The 18,235-nt window shown below is 32.6% G+C and overlaps 3 protein-coding genes across 4 annotated transcripts; 1 reads left to right on the forward strand and 2 right to left on the reverse strand.

Moving 5' to 3' along the window:
- Positions 1-2,757: 2,757 nt before the first annotated feature.
- LOC109213489 (60S ribosomal protein L34) lies at positions 2,758-5,241 on the forward strand. Its single transcript, XM_019377297.1, has 4 exons — positions 2,758-2,927; positions 3,064-3,143; positions 4,708-4,817; positions 4,895-5,241. The coding sequence occupies exons 1-4, from the start codon at positions 2,849-2,851 to the stop codon at positions 4,986-4,988; spliced, it is 363 nt and encodes a 120-aa protein (XP_019232842.1). The 5' UTR covers positions 2,758-2,848; the 3' UTR covers positions 4,989-5,241.
- A 540-nt stretch (positions 5,242-5,781) lies between these two features.
- On the reverse strand, positions 5,782-7,519 carry LOC109213490 (glutathione S-transferase U10-like). Its single transcript, XM_019377298.1, has 2 exons — positions 7,084-7,519; positions 5,782-6,402 (listed from the first exon to the last, which is right to left on the reverse strand). The coding sequence occupies exons 1-2, from the start codon at positions 7,486-7,488 to the stop codon at positions 6,034-6,036; spliced, it is 774 nt and encodes a 257-aa protein (XP_019232843.1). The 5' UTR covers positions 7,489-7,519; the 3' UTR covers positions 5,782-6,033.
- A 7,492-nt stretch (positions 7,520-15,011) lies between these two features.
- On the reverse strand, positions 15,012-17,862 carry LOC109213491 (putative NAC domain-containing protein 94). Of its 2 annotated transcripts, none has more exons than XM_019377300.1 (3): positions 17,493-17,862; positions 16,516-16,817; positions 15,012-15,933 (listed from the first exon to the last, which is right to left on the reverse strand). In XM_019377300.1, the coding sequence occupies exons 1-3, from the start codon at positions 17,671-17,673 to the stop codon at positions 15,244-15,246; spliced, it is 1,173 nt and encodes a 390-aa protein (XP_019232845.1). In that variant the 5' UTR covers positions 17,674-17,862; the 3' UTR covers positions 15,012-15,243. The 2 variants fall into 2 exon arrangements, with proteins under 2 accessions (XP_019232845.1, XP_019232844.1); XM_019377299.1 differs by having other exon boundaries at positions 16,516-16,820.
- Positions 17,863-18,235: the final 373 nt, after the last annotated feature.

The raw sequence follows: 18,235 nt of genomic DNA on the forward strand, positions 1-18,235 counted from the left end.
AAATATAGGGTACGACTGCAAATCCCCTGTGTTCCACAATAGGTATGATCGGGTGAAATTCAAAAATAACCAGATTTACAACTGGTCGTTCAAAAATAGCCCAGTTTCAAAAGTAATCGAAATTTAGCCACTTTTCATGTAAAGAAAAATCTGAGCGAAAACACTATTCAAAATCCGAAAAAATACGCCAGTATATTATGCTAGAGTTTCAGCATAAGTTTATTGGGAAAAAACTGAATTTAAATATTGAAGATGACGTGTCATGACACGTGGACCGGTTAAATAGTCAAAGCGTGGTAATCAGTTAGAAGACACGAGCAACAACAGATGCAAGAGAGAAGATACTTAAAGGTACGAGCTATTATTCAAATGAAACGAGACTCGTACTTGTTCGAGTCATTTAAAGCTCGAAGATCAGAAGGAATTGAAGACATGAATCTGATAGCGAAAAAGAGTCCAAATTCAGCATTAAATGCCAAATACGTTAGAGAATTTGTATTTAATAGGAATGATTGAGTAACGTTTCTTTTAATGTCATTTATTGCTCGTAATTGCCTCATTAAGACAAAGGCATTACACTTTCTCTTAGAATTAACTATAAAAGGAGAAAGTCACAACATCTGTAGGAGACGGAAAAATATTACTGGAATAAACTGTGTTCTTTTTGCTTTCTGATTATATTATTCAAAATCTCTTTCTTATATACTTTTCCGATTATCAGTAATCCGAGTTCTTCTAAATTCAAGCTTTGACCTAAAATCTAATTTTTGGTTAAACAATAAGTATACTTGAACTCCAGCATATTAAACTGGAGTTCCAAGATAAGTATGCTGGAACTCCAGCATAATATGATGGAGTTCCAGCATAAGTACACTAGAACTCCAGCATAATATACTGGAGTTCCAGCAAGTATACCGGTCCAGCATAATATACTGGAGTTTGGAGCACCGGTGCTCCAGTCTCCAGTGTATTATACTGGAGCCAGCAAAGTATACTGGTCCAGCATAATATGCTGGAGTTCATACACAGGTGCACCGAACTGCAGTATATTATGCTGGACCGGTCTCTGCTGCAACAAAATAGTGGCTATTTTTTATAGACTTGGTAAACGCTGGCTATTTTTGAATGACCAGTCCGAAAACTGGCTATACCGTGCTATTTTAACGGTATGATCACATATTCACATTCACTATTTTACCATATATGATCCAAACGGTGTTGAGCATTTACTAAAATAAGATTTTACTTATTTGAGTACGCTTATAAGTTGGTGACCATCGTATAAGTATTTTCTTCATTTATTTACACGTGTGATAAACACAAAAATTACTTATAAATAAAAATAAATCAGAAGTTATAAGTTGATTACCCCAAACTTGTAGCTTTTCGACTTATGAACATATTTGATTAGACCAAGTTTTTTTATTCTTGTACATCTGCTACATATTTTTGTAATTCCCGAACACCATTCCCAAAAGAAAACCTCTAACTTCCTCTATCTCTCATCCTTCTCTATGGAATGATATTTTTTAAATTTATATGTTTTGTAATTAAAGTGTTTATCTACACATTTTTATCAAATACATCAGTGTATTGTCAAATTCAGTACTTCTATCCAAACACGCAACTACTTATTTATATAATTAAGTATAAAAAAGTATATCTTAGCACTTTCAGTATTTTAAAGTGCTATTTAACACTCGATATCTATTGTAGTTACTTCCAATCAGCTACAATAACTGGACTATTAAGCAAAATAATCCTAGGATATAAATTTAGTATCGCCTTATCTCAAAATTAAAAATAGTACCGGGATAATTTATACCTGTCAGAAGGTGGAATAGTAGTCCCAGAATAAGTTATCACAAGATAAAGCGATAAATTTAACAACCTCAAGATAACTAATACAACATACCAAAGGCCGGGCGTACGGGAACCGTCGAAGAAGTGCCTCAACGCGCCGCATCCACTACTTTGACTCCTTTTATGCTACGAAGGGACTTAGAAAAACCTACTACCAACCTCTCTGCTTCCTATACTTAGAAAATATGAATAATACTGAGATAACTAATCTCGGTATAACTAATTTTAGCATAACTTGTCTTCAAACCAAACAATCCCTAAATTTATTGGTCTTAACTTAAATTCTATACATGCCTTTGCACGTTGGGATAAACTATGAGTTGGATCTATCAAAGCCCATCTCAATTCAGTCATAATGGTAAAAATAGCACGAGCTAGCCAGTTTTCGGGCTGGTCATTCAAAAATAGCCAGCGTTTGCAAATTCATTGAAAAATAGCCACTATTTTGCTGAAACACGAAAAGTTCCAGCATAATATACTGGAGATCGTTGCACCTGTGTATGAACTTCCAGCATATTATGCTGGAACTCCAACACGTGAAAAGTTCTAGTATAATATACTGGAGCTTGGAGCACCGGTGCTCCAATCTCCAATATATTATGCTGGACCGGTATATTATATTGGAACTCCAGTATATTATACTGGAGTATTTTCCAAATTTTGAACAATCTTTTTGTTCAGATTTATCTTTACATAAAAAGTGGCTAACTTTAGATTACTTTCGAAACTGTGGCTATTTTTGAATGACAACTTGTAAATATAGTTATTTTTGAATTTCTCCGCTTGCTTAAACCCATAACTATTAATGGGCTCATATTGTTGGGCTTATAGGCCCGTCTGATTCAATCAACTAATATCAACCGTAGGATCTAGGGCTGTCCGAGTAATATACACTACATATATTTTCCTTTCGTTTAGCCCTTCTGCTTCAGCCCCCAAAACAAAGAAAGAAGCTACAGAGAGAATAGCAGCGCCGCCGTGAAAAATGGTCCAACGACTAACTTACCGTAAACGGCACAGCTATGCCACCAAATCTAACCAACATAGGGTTGTTAAAACCCCAGGTACGTACCCTGTGTTATACTCTTTTATTCTCTTTTCTATTGCATTTCTTGTTTTTATGATTATATGTATAAGTCTTTTTTGGATACTGAATTAAGTTTTGTGCTTTGTTGGGCGTTGAAAAATGATGTTAAATAGGTGGAAAGCTGATTTACCAGAGTACCAAGAAGAGGGCAAGTGGACCTAAGTGCCCTGTTACTGGAAAAAGAATTCAAGGGGTATGTTTTTTTTCTGCTCTTGAATATGTGTTAACTATGTTTTTTAATGAATGTCATTGCTACATTCTGATTTGTTTTTGTATAAGTACTGATTTTTCTGTTAATGTGTTTGTTTCCAGTGATACACTGAGATTTAGCATAAACCCATAACTTGCCTTAAAAGGCGAAAGCAAACTATTTAATATTTGGATAAAATGGACCTGAATATAGTCGAATGAATTGCTGGTGGGAGGTGGTAGTTATACTGTGGAATTAGTCTGAAGTGCGCGCATGCTGGCCCGGACACCACAGTTATCAAAAAAATATAGAGGATTCATCTAGCCTGACTTATTTGGGATTGAAGTTTAGTCAATCCATTGATCTATCTGTGTGCTAGTTGATTTTTATTTGCTAGAGGATAAATTAAAGCCTCGGGATTTCACATTTCTAGAATGTATGGGAGTGGCAATACCTGATAAGTTTGTTGGAAAACTAGGGATAAGTGTTGGTTATTGTGTGATAGTATTGATATCCCCATGATTTACACGAGTATAAGCTTACATGTTTCAAGTATCAAACCAAAGGAAAAAAATTTGAGTGTTTAATTTTCAGTATCTTTTAGTAAGAAGTGCAATGTTAGTTGATCTGGGGAGTAGTTGAACCATTGGAAGTGTGTTGATGTTTTGCATTTGTAAATTGTCAAACAATAGAGTCATTTTTAGTAATACATGGTTTTATTGTGAGATTATTGTTTCCCTCTCGTGTTTTTTTTCCATAGAATCATTTACTTTCCTTTTCTTTATGTCAACCGGCCTATACAATCATCAACTTTTTGTTCTCGCCTTATAAGAGAAGCCATCAAATTGTTACTGTTTTTTCATTAAACAAGATTTACTAACAATGCACATGACAAGAAAAAGTGAAACGAAGTTTCCCTCTCGTGCTAAATTCTTTCCTTTTATGTGACAGCCTTGTGTTTTCCAAAATAATAACATGTAATTTGCAGTAAGGTTATCTTTAGGACTCTTGAGATTATTTTTCCAAAAAAATATCTAGCCAAGTTGAAAAAGTTCACTAGAATAGTTTGGTCAATCAACACTGTTCAAGCACAAGGAAAAAATCGAAGCTTATTTTAGATTTCACATTATTATATAATGTTTGCCTGGACTGTATTTTCAATTGAGTGTCTGGGTGCTAATTTGAAACCATTTTTTACAATTGAGTGTATAATCTAATGCTGGTTGGGACTGCAAGTCAGCTATTCATTTTTTTGGTATACTTGCTATTTGAGGGGTAGCGTTCTGAAGAACAAAGCTTTGTGATATAACTGTGTTTTAAATCATGAGATATTGTGTAGCAAATAGGTATTTTACCATCTTCCCTTTAATATATAGTGCCTAAATATATCGTGAGTAGATTTTCATGTCACTACAGCATTTCTAATATTGTGAGGATAATTACTTCGTCAACTACCCACATGCTCTCTGGTAGCTGATAGCAATTTGCATTCAGATGCGGTGTCTTTTGATTATGCAGTTGTTTCAGGTGTCATCATTTAAATGACTTGAAACTGTTCCTTTTGCAGATTCCTCACTTGAGGCCTACTGAATACAAGAGGTCAAGATTGTCAAGAAACAGGAGGACTGTGAACCGTGCTTATGGTGGTGTGTTGTCAGGCAGTGCCGTACGTGAAAGGTATATTTGTGGTACACCAGAGAGTATTCTCAAACAAAATTAGTGTTCTTCCAACTTACCTGATAATGTTTGTACAGGATCATAAGAGCCTTTTTGGTGGAAGAACAAAAGATTGTGAAGAAGGTTTTGAAGATCCAGAAAGCCAAGGAAAAGCTAGCTTCCAAGAGCTAAGCTTTCAATGCTTGGCGACGTCACTAGAGGAATGTATTTTGAGTTTTGGGTTTAAGATTCGTATGTTGCTGGTTTTTGCTAAAATGTGATATTGAATATTTTTCTTCAGTTTGTCGAAATATCGCATCTGCTAGGTCTCTGTTTCTGCCTTTCTCTGGGTATTCAAACTTCCTATGGATATTTGATGATATTTCAAGTCAGTATTAGTTCAGTTTTGCATTTTAATTGTTATACAAGATTGCTGGTTAGTCTATTTTGTTTCGTTACTGCAATTTGCAATCAGTATGAATACGTGCTTTACGTTTATTAGTATTCTAAAGTTAGTTTTTCTGATTGCTATTATTGGTATTTCAAACGCTACTGTTAGTCTCGGGTCTTAGTTTCGTTGTCATATCTCTTTTCGTTCTTTGTAAAGAGTAATTACATGGTAAGAGCTGCATGCTGATATGAACGTACACATTGTCCCAGAGGACAAGAATGTTTCAACGCTGTTATTCTGCTTACACTCTGCATTGCTTTTTTCTTGTATATAATGTATCGCTTTGCACTATATTGTTTTATGGATGTAATATTTGGATAGATCATATTGTTTGTGTTGTGTGATAATATTATCTCGTTTGACTGTATTATAAACTGATATATTTACTAAAATCTGCTTAACTGTTGTAAAATTATCGTAAATAACAGATTTATGAGTTTATAAATGGTTACTCACAAGAATAATTCAAGACAATTTTCTTCGTAATTTATAAGCAATTGTGCCTTGTAAATATATTCAAAACTTAAAGAATCATTGGCAAGAAAATGGTGAGAAGTGCCTGTTTAATTCAAAGGAGGATGGGGCTAATTTTTAGGAAGACAATACAGGTAAAGAGAGTAAATCTCACATGTCAAAATCAGTTGTTACATAAAATGAGTCTTTTCATCTGTTAGAAAATTTAAGTAACAATCAAAATAAACAACTGATTTAAATCAACAATACAAAGAGTAACAATGATCTAGACAAGAACAAAGATACAAGCAGCTATGGAATCATCTCACAGAATCAAGCATCCTGATTTAAGTTAAACTTCTTCCTTATAATAGCAACAAGATCATGGTGTGGTGGAAGATACTGTTTCATTATAGGCAAGTTTTTCAGAGCAGTAACAAGTGCAAAAAGGCATGAGTATTTCTCCAGGCTAAGATCTTCTCCTCCTCCAATAGCTTCATTGAATGCTTCAACATTACAAGCACTTGAACCTATTACAATATCAAGAATCCCTGGATTCTCACCATTCAGAAATGGTGTTCTTTTTGGAAAATCCCTTTCAATTCCCTCTTCAAGCACCTTTAGCACCTCATTTGATTCTTCTATTGCCTTGTCTTTTTCACTCCCTTTTGACACTAGAACAGCTGTTGAGCTTGGTCCAATCTATATTGCAAATTCAGGGAAAAGGTTAAGACTATCATAAATTTAATTAAGGTGCAGACTCGATATAGGTAAGTAACATATATATAAGTGTGTTTGGTGCAACGAAAGTCATTTTTATTTTGTGGGAAATAATTTTTGATGATTGGTTGGTGAGTGAAAAATATTTTTCTGAAAAAATATATATGGAATAATAATAATAATAATAATATTAACAAATAAGATAGTGCTTCGATGAAGTTTTTGAGTATTAAAGATTAATAAAGTGTAAATTGGAGAAAATCATATAAAGTAAAAGTCAAGACATTTGTATGAAAAAAGACTTCCGCTCATAAGTGAGAAAGTATTCCCCTTTTAATGGAAAATAGAGGAGCATAGGCTTTTGGTACTAGCGTGAGGGAGGAGGATCCTAGTAGAAACTAGATTTAGGGGCGAAGTAAAACGAATAAATTAGTTTATGTTACGACGATCTATATAGAAGGGCAGTTTTAGGGGTTGAAACAAATAAACTGAACCCATTTTCTAACAAAGAGGATTTAAAAAAAAGAAAAAACCTATGGATCCTAGGAATCGGAAAGAATGGATTCACAAGTTCATTTCGTCTTGAATTTTTCATGGAAAATATTTTCCTACAAAATAACTTTCTTCGTATCGAACACATCCGTAATTTTGTAGGTATTTTACCTTTTGATCATAATAGTTTATCCAGAAACGAACTTTGGCTCTCTCATAAGGCTCCTCTGGCCACAACTTGGGTTCATTTTTCCAGCAATCTTCGATATATTCAAGTATGACAATTGATTCAACAATAGGTTTCCCTTTGTGGACAAGAACAGGCACTTTCTTATGTATTGGATTGTAGTTGAGGAGTTCTTGACTCTTGTTTGTTAGATCTTGCTCTATGTACTCATATTCGATGCCTTTGATTTCAAGGGCAAGTCTAACTCTATTAGAATAGGAGCTGAACCAGGAGCCAAGTAAAACTACTTCAGTTTCTTTCTCCATAACCTTTAATTTGAAAGTGTTTTTTGATTTTTTTTCTATGGTATGATATGAGGTGTTATGTTCATGTTTATATAGAGTTTTCATTTGGTATTTTGGTGAATTAAGGGAAAGATAATACTAAAGTTGGAAGGGATGGAGTTCAAACATTTGATCATAAAGAATCATATTTGCTTTAGAATTATTGGAAACCCTAGTACTAAACAAACATAAATGTCAATGTCAATGTCAATGATGACTTTGTCAAAGTAAGGCTGCTAGCAAAAGTCGGTAAAAATAGCACGGTATAGCCAGTTTTCGGACTGGTCAATTAAAAATAGCCAGCGTTTACCAAGTCAATGAAAAATAGCCACTATTTTGCTGCAATAGAGACCGGTCCAGCATAATATACTGGAGTTCGGTGCACTTGTGTATGAACTCCGGCATATTATGCTGGACCGGTATACTTTGCTGGCTCCAGTATAATATACGGGAGACTGGAGCACCGGTGCTCCAAACTCCAGTATATTATACTGTACCAATATACTTGCTGGAACTCCAGTATATTATGCTGGAGTTCTAGTGTACTTATGCTGAAACTCCATCATATTATGCTGGAGTTCCAGCATACTTATTCTGGAACTCCAGTATAATATGCTGGAGTTCAAGTATACTTATGCTGGAACTCCAGCATAATATACTGGAGTATTTTTCGGGTTTTGAACAGTGTTTTCGCTTAGATTTATCTTTATATAAAAGTGGCTAAATTTCGATTAGTTTTGAAATTGGGCTATTTTTGAACGACCAGTTGTAAATCCGGCTATTATTAAAATGAGGAAACTACACAACCTACCTATGGGGCACAAACTAATTACCCGTTTTTGCCCATTTAAAAATTATTTACAATTTCTACTTATTTGATCCAAATCTATTTCCCGGCTACCCATTCCTCGTTCTCCCTTAAATTTGTTTTACTCAACATACCAAACAGTGCATTTTCCCTTTTAATAAAAGTCCCTAGCTTTCTCTTTGTGAAAAAGTACGAAATCCATTCAATAATCCAATAAGCTACCTTCGCTCATGTTGTGGTGCATATTTACCTTCGCATTTGAAGTACAGAATATTAATACATCAAGCTTCACTTTTGCAAGCTTACTTAGTAGCTATTACAATTTGATAACTAAATAATTTAGTCTTTTTTATTTTAAGTAGCACATACGATTGGGAAAACTACCCTATATACCTACTTAATCAAAAGTAATTACCCGTAATTACCCATTTTAAAAGCAATTATATCAAATACCTATTCTATTACAACTAATTCCCACCCACTCAATTCTCGCTTGCGATGGACATATCTAATTTAAGCAGCAAAAGTGTCAATCCTAAAAAGAAACCAAAGAATAGTTAGCATTTTTCAATAGTGGGCAGTATTGTTAGTATTGTACCTTTTTCTGCTATCTTCACCTTTTTTTATAATTTGTAATTTGTGCTCCATAATTTATTTTATCTTCTAAAAGTAAAACAAAAAATAATATGTACTATATAACTAAAATTTGAATTCATGCGTGTTGAAGTGTTTGCTGTTGAAATTTATTGGGTATTGTTCTTTGATTATGATAATAATGCTAATTTTAGAATATTTTATTGTACAAAAATTCAAATCCACCATTGAAGGAACTTGAAGCTTGAAACTCATAACTTGGTTTGTTTGAGTTTTTAATTGTTTTGATCCGATCCTATATGAGTTTGTTTGGAAAGTTGATTGGAGGTTGTAGCTAAAGTTTTAGTCAATTTGGTGGATATTTTGTAGTAGATTTTAGAAGTTAGGGTTGAAATATAGTTGAACAAGAAAAGAAGACGAATTTGTATTGTATACTCAAATATATACAATAATAACCATTTTGGTATACAATTCATTCAAACTATATACCCTATTAGTATAGCTATATACTATATTGGTATCATATGCTAGTCGAATCATTTTTTGGTTGTATTAGCTGCATTTATTAGTACAATATTTGATTTTCTTTTAATAATAGTAATATAGTACAATATCTTGAAATACTTTATTATATTGATATGTGGTACACTATTTTTTTATTTTTCTCTTATGCATGTGTGTTATGTAATGTAGTATAGTCATTAGTTGTCCGGAAGTTAAACCAGTAACACTATATACCATGTTGGTAGTTATATACCATATTGGTATCATATGGTAGTTTGAACATTTTTTTTGGTTGTTTTGGCTGCATTTTTAAGTGAATTCTATTTTGAAATTATTTATATGAACGTGATTTGCAGTGCTGGATTTTTTTTGTGCTGATGGATATAGATTATGTACTAGTTTTTATAATTATAGGCAATTGTTGGAACGACCCATACAACTATATACCCTGTTCGTATATGAATTGAGCAAGTTGCTTTGTGAATATTTAGCTTGCAATGCGAGCATGTAATTTTCTCATACTTTTATTGTATCCTTTAATGTTTTGGTACAGTAGTATAGTCACAGATAGTTGTAGCAATATTCTAAAGCAATCATATACTCTGTTGGTATACATGTATACCATATTGGTATCATATAGTACTAGAAGTCTTTTGTGCTACTTACATTTTTATTGCGTTTTTCAATATTTTATTATCATTTCTATTCTAACTAGTATATATGGAGATTTAGTGGCCGTAGATTATGTTTTCTTGCTCCATCACTAGTTGGTGTTACTGCTAATGGTAGAGTATGTACTGATATTTGTAGGGAGTCAAATTTGAGTGTGAAATAAGTTATGGTAAAAATAACAATAATACGATTTAGGCAAAAATAAATGAATAAAAGAGAAAAAAGAAAAAAATAGGAAGAATATGAGAAAAAAGAAAAGGAGANGAAAAAAGAAAAGAATCATAGAAATAAAAAAGAATTGGAGAATAAAGAATAAAATTCCCCACAAAAACTACCATGGGTAGGAAATGTAATTAGTTTATGGGTAGAAAACCAAATGGGTAGTCAAGGGTAAATAGTTTTATTTTTATGGGTAACTGTGTCAAACCCCCTTTTAAAATTTACCCCAAAAGTCGTTATATATATATATATATATATATAGATAACACACACACAGTCAGACCTCTCTATAACATCATCCTTATATAACAACATTTCACTATAAAAGCCAAGTTTTTTCGGAATCAAATTTCATGTTCTGTTATTATATATGTTTTCTATAACAACAATTCGCTATAACATCCAAAAATATCTTGAACAAACGAGACTGTTATAGAAAAGTTTGACTATACTAGGAGTACAAGATATACTTTTGCAGGTTAAATGATAAAATAATTTTTATGGTAATTTTAGTTCAATGTATATACATAATTAGGCCCCATTTAGGAGTGAAATTCAATCAAAGCTTACTCGTACTCACTGGCTCAATACATATACCAAACAAATAAATACATGCCACATGTTATCTTTGTTTTACATAAACTTTTTTTTTTACCCATAGCTAAGTAAGAAATATTTTTTTGGGAAAACCAAAAATTAATATAGAATTATTTTAAATTCGTAGGTCAACACATACAAAATCAATTGTAAAGCATACTCCATAAAAATTAATATTAAAATTATTTAAACAACCAGGTCACTTAACTACGTATAGTATGGAATGATAACTTGAAATATGGTGAATAAATTATTACAACATGCTAAAATATAATGATAATGTAGAAATCATTTACACTATTAATATATAAAATTACGATATTACTTCTAAAATAGTATACTTATCAAAGCCGGTAAAAAGTGGTAGAAATGGCGTGGGGTAGCCACTATTTAAGGTGATATTTATTTTTTATCCAGCAATTCTAATGTTGAGCAAAAATAGCTACTACTCTATTAAAATTGATATGAAAGACATTTTTACCCTTTCTTCCATTGCTTTTCTTCCCAAACCCTCGCTTCTCTCTCAAGTTCGATACCCACTCGTTTTTCGTTTTCTTTCCAGGAGATATCCTAGTTTCAATTTCAACATATTTTTCCTCTCAAATTCATTTCTCTATTCTTCCTTTCTACCTTCTTCAACCTCAGTCTCTATCTCTAATCCGTTCTCTTGTTCAATTATATGTATAGTCGAACAATGGAGTTTTCTGCTCACTCTTAGTTACCATATAATCATTTGAGTGACTACTACTTGTAATTTCTCATTTAGCAATAAATTCCCATTTTTTCGATTTAATTTATAATTTCAATTCTGAATAATATCACATTATAGCAGAATGGAAATAACTAGTAGCAACGGCGCCATTTCGACTAGAACTTAAGGACAATAGGTCCTGAAGTCCTTAAGTCTTGAACTTAGACTAACAAGCTTAAAAGTTAAGGACAATAGGTCCTGAACTTAGGATAAGAAGCCCAAAAGTTAAGGACAATAGGTCTTGAACTTAGACTAACAAGCTCAAAAGTTAAGGACAATAGGCCCTGAAGTCCTGAACTTAGAGTTACAAGTTCAAAAGTTAAGGACATGTAGTCCTGAAGTCCTGAAGTTAAGTTCAAAAGTTAAGGACATGTAGTCCTGAACTTAGAGTTCCAAGTTCAAAAGTTAAGGACATGTAGTCCTGAAGTCCTGAACTTAGAGTTACAAGTTCAAAAGTTAAGGATATGTAATCCTGAAGTCCTGAAGTTAAGTTCAAAAATTAAGGGCATGAGCAGAAGGGTATTTTCGTTCGGGCAGTTAAAGTTTATTAAAGCACTGGCTAAAGACTAAAGACATTTTAAACAGTGGCTTAAAAGTAAATACATGTGTTATTAGTAGCTAACCGTGCACTTCCCCCTAAAAAGTAATATATCAGATCCAACTCCAATTGTTTGGACTCCTCCTGCCTATTGCCTGTCTATCAGCCCAACATAATCTTTGATGGGCTTGAGCCTTAATGGTAAATTTAGGGGTGGCAAACGGGTGGGTCAGCTTGGATATGAGCGAGTCAAAATTGGGTAATGCAAAAATGGACAAATTATCTGACCCGACCCATATTTAATACGGATAAAAAATGGGTTAATCGGCAGATAATATGGATATCCATATTATGCATGGCTTCTTGAATATGATTACTTTTGGGAGAATTCCTAGTCTCCTTAACTTGAGGACCCCCAAATTTAAGGTTTTACAGTTGTAAAAGTTAAACCCATTAGTTATCCATTTTCTAAGTGGATAATATGGTTCTTATCTATATTTTGACCTATTTTTAAAAAGTTCACTATCCAACCTATTTTTTAATGGATAATATGGGCGTATAATAATTTTCTTTTAACCATTTTGCCACCACTAATGGTAATGTACTAACTCCCAGTACAAGCATATGTGCTTCCTCACGGTTCACAAATATAGCTGTCAATATAAGTTTGGCGCGCTCGTCCTGCCCAGCATAGCCCGTAATTTAATGGGATCGTGTGAAAATTTTTTAATCCCATTTAAGAATGAGATTTTTTAGCCCGACCCAAGTAAATCGGTAACACGTGAGGCTTGACCGAGGCCTATAAAAATATACCTTTAATTAAAAATATAGAATGTAAAAGAAAACGATGAACTTATAATAACGAAGAGTAGCTCAAACTGAAAGTCTATTCAACCCATCAGATTAAAAATCAAAGTCAGTATTTTAAATTTTAAACATAAATTTAAGCTGAATTAAATTATGAAATAAATAAATAATAAAATCCTAAATATCCTAAACGTTAAAAAGAAGTAGCGCTTTCATCTTTTTAGATGTGCGTGATAAAGATGATGTGCTAGTGTTGGATATGCTTAAGTGGCATAATTTTTTTAGTAGTTAGTTTGAGTTGATTTTTAGTGAATGAAATATTATCCTCCTTTTTTGTATTTTATTTTAATCTATTAGAAAATGTCAAAAGTTATTAAGTGTTACAGAAGTTTTCTACCTAACAAGATATTTTTTGAATTAATAACTTTTTATAAATATTTTTAGGTTTAAATTTTAAAACATAATAGATTTTTTAAAAAAATTAGTGGGCTAGCCCGAGGTGGTCTGTGGCCCACGTAAGGTTGGGTTGGGGTGGATATTTTAAGGCCTATCAAAATGGTACGCAGGCCCAACCCAACCTGTCAAATACCAGTCTAGTCCAAGTCATATTGACAACTCTATTCATAGATTAAAGGAGATATCTTTATTTATTTTTATTTTTGATCAATTTTAACATGAGGTGAGAATGGCATTTAAGCTCAAGGGGTTGATATAAAAGTCAATCTCCAGGGGTAAATCCATAGATCTTGCCATCAAATCTCACTTCAGCCAACCGTTTGCAGGTTTAATATTCTCTATCTGATTTAGAGGAGGAGAAAAATAAGTGATCACGAATATAGAGTTGTGTGCCTAAGGGTTAAGGGCTAGCTCTATTCGTGAGCTCCCTGTCTTTCACAGTTAAGGTGGAGAGTTAAAATCTCATCAGTAGCGTAGCAATATCCTTCTCCTTTCCTCCATCTCCTCCCTGATGTAATAAAAATAATTAAAAAAGAGATCTGTGACTATGCTACCAAGACCTACCTGCCCCTTTCTTGGTATATGGAATAAAGAGAGATTTGCAAAATGTACATCTCAACATACTACATTATATCTATGTAGCCATGCTTTTAAGTTTATAGCCACATTGCTCATTATTTTTTTGCAAAATTATTTATAGCCTCGATATACAATATTGTATAATATTGCATAATGTTGAGTACAAAGCTTGATTTCGTCTCCTATGAACTCAACTAACGAAAAACATTACCAAATAACTCAAATTTTCACCGAATAACTTCAAAATTTAACCACAATCTCAAAATGACATGTCCGACGAACTTCAATCATCAATTGTCAAAATGTTAAATTACAAAGCTCATTTATAAGTTTTCAAACTTTTAAAAATCTCAACGATTGAATTTTTAAATCACAAAACTCATTTAATTTTTCATTTTAATTCACTCAACTATGTTTAAGCCTGTAATGATAAACATAAAATCTCTCTCTCAAATTGGTTTCTAACACATATCTTCTTTATACCCTATCAATAGGTAAAATAAAGTTTTAACTTATATACAAAATAAGCTAAATTAGGTAAGAAAAAAAAAATAGAGGCTAAAATTGGTTGGGGAAGTACCCCTTGTACTTCCCCGTAATAATTTTTAAAATGAGATAAAGATCTCTCCAAAATGCACTATACACGATGTCCATAGATATTACATTATCCTTTATAATGTAATATCCATAGATATTACATTAAGGTATATAAATGAGGATTCATTTAAAGTTCACTAATAGGTGTTAGTGTGAAATTCACTAATAAATTCACTTAATGTTAGTATGTGCGATCAGAGGCGGATGCAACGTCGGGACACAAACTTTAGATGCGAAATATAAATTTATATATAAAAATTCATAATTTTTTTAATAAATAGTATGAACACATAATTATAGAAATGCACAATGAACTCAACATTAAAAGCTTAAATTCTATATCCGCCTTTTGTGTGCGATCCCAATAAAATGTTACCACAGAAGACAACGGAAGGAAAACAAATGAGAATATTATACGAGCAAAAGGAAAGGCATTGGAAAGCACAATGAAACAATATTGGCTGGTATGTTATAACATGGAATTATTCTTCCATAATCTTGGCCAAAACCTTTCGGGAAACGATTTGATTAGTCATGAATCAATTGAAAAACCTACATTAGAGTTTTTACAACACTAATCCAAAACTAAAACTAAGCCCAAAAGTACCCCATAAAGAAAACAAAACAAAATCCAAAAGAAAGAAAACAAAAGCTAAGTTCTTGAAACTAAAAAACATAACACTAAAAATTAGTAGTAGGTCAAGTGTAACACTTGTTAGTAGAATAACTTGTGGACAATTCACTACTAGGACAAGGAGAAGAATCCCAAAGCAAATTCGTCTTCCAAGCATCAGCAGCCATATTCAAAGGAAAATTATTCAAAGGAAGTAATCCAATAGATCTAACATTTCTCCATTGTTCCTCCAAATGATCCATATTGTTCACATGAGTAGCTTCCTTTAAGGTTGTTTCTTGATCATGAACACCACTACCTTCTATATTCTCCGGTAACGGTATCGAGTAATCTCCAAATATAGAAGATGACATGTTTAGAAGCAAAGAAGAAGCATCAATATTATTATTGTTCATATTGATGCATTTTGGTAATGGTAGTATTTCAGAGGTTTCAGTACAAGAAGAAAATGTGTAACTTGTAATAGGGTCATAGTTTGAGTTGAGGCTTTTGTAAAGTGGAAGATCTAATGTGGAAAAACTAGCCATATTGGATGAGGAGTTTTGTAAATCATTAATGCTACAACCACTAAATTGGATAGGTGAATTTGTTTTGTTTATCAATGAAATTTCATTTGAATAATTAGTAAAGTGGCTGCTGGTTAGAAAATCTGATGTAGTATTTTCAGGTACTGTTGGTGACACCCAAGAATGAGAAAGAGCTCTATGTGCATTGGAGTTTGCTTTCTTGAAAATCCTGCATATTGCCCATGAATCCTAAAATATCCAAGAAAAACATTACATTAGTGAAGACCGAAGAGTTTAACATCTATATACTGACAATGCAAAAAAACTTTACACTATCAAGTCATCATAAATATAACTATAGGTAATTAACTGGTATAATACATTGGATGAATAACTTAAAATAAATCCAGTTACGTACTACACTAGATTAAAATAAACTGATAATGGTAACAAAATTTTCGTTATTAGTATATATAAATAAAATCCATTAGCAAAAAGTTTAATTTCAATATGCATAGCGACCGTGTAAAGAACTTTTAACATTATCAAGTTAGCTGGTTAGATACTATAATAAATAAAATATACTGATAGTGGCGATAAATTTTTTCATTGTTAGTGTATATAAGATAAATCCAGTAGCAAAGAGTTTAACTTTTATATATAAATATTGGTTGTGAAAAATAATTTTTTATATTATCAGGTCACTTAAAAAACAACTACAATTAATTAAACGTTAAAAATTAGAATAAAAACTTAAAAATAAGGCCAATTACTTGTCACAACAGATTTAAATACACTAATAATATAAAACTAGAGTTTTGATAAGCTTACATTAGGAGGAATATGTTTGTCCAAGAATCTCTTTGGAGCAGTGGAGTCAGTGATAGAAGGTAACCTAAACTCATGCATCATCCAGTCAGTTTTAATGCCTTTTGCAGCTCTGCCTTTGTAGAAAACTAAGGATTTTTTCAAGCCAATGCATTTAGATCCTTCAGAAGAGTAAATTGGCCTATCAGTACCTGTGGCTTTCCAAAAACCAGCTCCAGTTACTCGATTTGGCCTTGCACTATTTCTATATTTTCTATCCCTGGGACAGTAGAAATACCATTCTTTTTCTCCCACTGTTGCCAACTCTGCTAGGAAACAGTAACAACAAAACAAAGGAGTAGTTAGTTTGCTTTCATCTTGTAAGGACATGAGGAAAAAGAGAAGAAATCTAGAAGAGAAAACAAAGAGTTTAACTTCTTGTAAAATCTTTTGTTTCATACTATTCGCTTATCTAAAATATAACTATAGGCAGTGGTAGAAACAAAACTTTCAGCAAGAGAATTTAAAAAATAAAAGAAGTAAACATGCTAAGAAGCAAGGGGATTCAACATCTACTAATATATATATATATATATATATATATATATATATAATAAGTTTGACCTTATACACACTGTAAGTTTTAGGCGAAGGGGGTTCAGTTGAACCCTTTCTGCCTCTCTAGCTCTGCCCCTTACTACAGGTAACCGACTAACCGTCCATAACAAGTGGATTACTTAGATGAAAAATAAGGAGATGTTACTTGTTACAATAACTAGGTTTATTTCAGTCATGATCTGATAGTGTAAAAATTTTTTAACTGCAAGCGTATACATGTTAAATCCAAAAAGAAATACCAAGGACAACATGAAAGTAGAAAGCAAAGTCATTCCATATGAAAAAAACCCCTATGAAATCTTGATGCAAAAGCATATGAATAAGCCTTTTTTTTTAAAAAGTAAATAAAAGGGTGAAGCTAAGGTTGAGTAGTTGTTTCTTACTTGGTAGATCCCATGGATCATACTTATAGATGTCAAGTTGCTTGATAAGTTCTATGGAGATAGGTTTGTGCTGAACTTTCCTCCTTAGATAAAACCCTACTAACTCTTCATCAGTTGGATGAAAACGAAACCCTGGTAGCATCACTTCATCCATTTTTTCTTTCTCATTTCTCTCTTCCATTTCTTCTCTAAAATCTAAAGAAAACAAGTTCTCTTCTTCTTTGAAAAACCCTACCTAAACAAAAAAAATTGTTTAAGGAAACTAACTATTGATCTTCCTTTGTGTTAGAGTTAAAAACCTAATATTGAAACTAAGAGAAGAGGAAAAAACTTTATAGCATGCATTCCAAATAGATAAAGTTGAAGAGAGAAGTCCAATAAATATGAGACTTAATTAGAAGTGATTATATGCTTCCTGAAGAGGGGTCTGCCTCCGAAGGATCAGCCGCCTTTTCTGGTGACTTTAAAGCTCTACGTACTTGGAGCTTGTTTTTTGCAAATATCGCGTTGGCCCTTCTATCGTCAGTGGCGGAGCCGGAATTTTCACTAAAAGTTTTAAAATATAAAAAATTAAATATACCAAAAAGTAAAGCAGAGTCAACATATAGTAAATATACATAAAACAGAAAAATTTATCTAACAATACAGTATAGTTTTTTACAAGGAGTGTCCACCCCTTGGTTGAATGTGGCTCTGCCACTGCTGATCGTGTAAAAAATTATTTATGTTATCAGATTAAGCTG

This window comes from Nicotiana attenuata, unplaced genomic scaffold (genome assembly GCF_001879085.1).
Source record: "Nicotiana attenuata strain UT unplaced genomic scaffold, NIATTr2, whole genome shotgun sequence".
NCBI lineage: Eukaryota > Viridiplantae > Streptophyta > Magnoliopsida > Solanales > Solanaceae > Nicotiana > Nicotiana attenuata.

Coding starts and splice junctions, on each gene's coding strand:
- LOC109213489 (XM_019377297.1), top strand. CDS start 2,849: ATGGTCCAACGACTAACTTACCGTAAACGGCACAGCTATGCCACCAAA. Junction 3,144..4,707: donor CTGGAAAAAGAATTCAAGGG/GTATGTTTTTTT, acceptor TTCCTTTTGCAG/ATTCCTCACTTGAGGCCTAC. Junction 4,818..4,894: donor GGCAGTGCCGTACGTGAAAG/GTATATTTGTGG, acceptor ATGTTTGTACAG/GATCATAAGAGCCTTTTTGG.
- LOC109213490 (XM_019377298.1), bottom strand. CDS start 7,488: ATGAAAACTCTATATAAACATGAACATAACACCTCATATCATACCATA. Junction 6,403..7,083: donor TAAACTATTATGATCAAAAG/GTAAAATACCTA, acceptor TTTGCAATATAG/ATTGGACCAAGCTCAACAGC.
- LOC109213491 (XM_019377299.1), bottom strand. CDS start 17,673: ATGGAAGAGAGAAATGAGAAAGAAAAAATGGATGAAGTGATGCTACCA. Junction 16,821..17,492: donor TGATCCATGGGATCTACCAA/GTAAGAAACAAC, acceptor ACTGTTTCCTAG/CAGAGTTGGCAACAGTGGGA. Junction 15,934..16,515: donor ACAAACATATTCCTCCTAAT/GTAAGCTTATCA, acceptor TGGATATTTTAG/GATTCATGGGCAATATGCAG.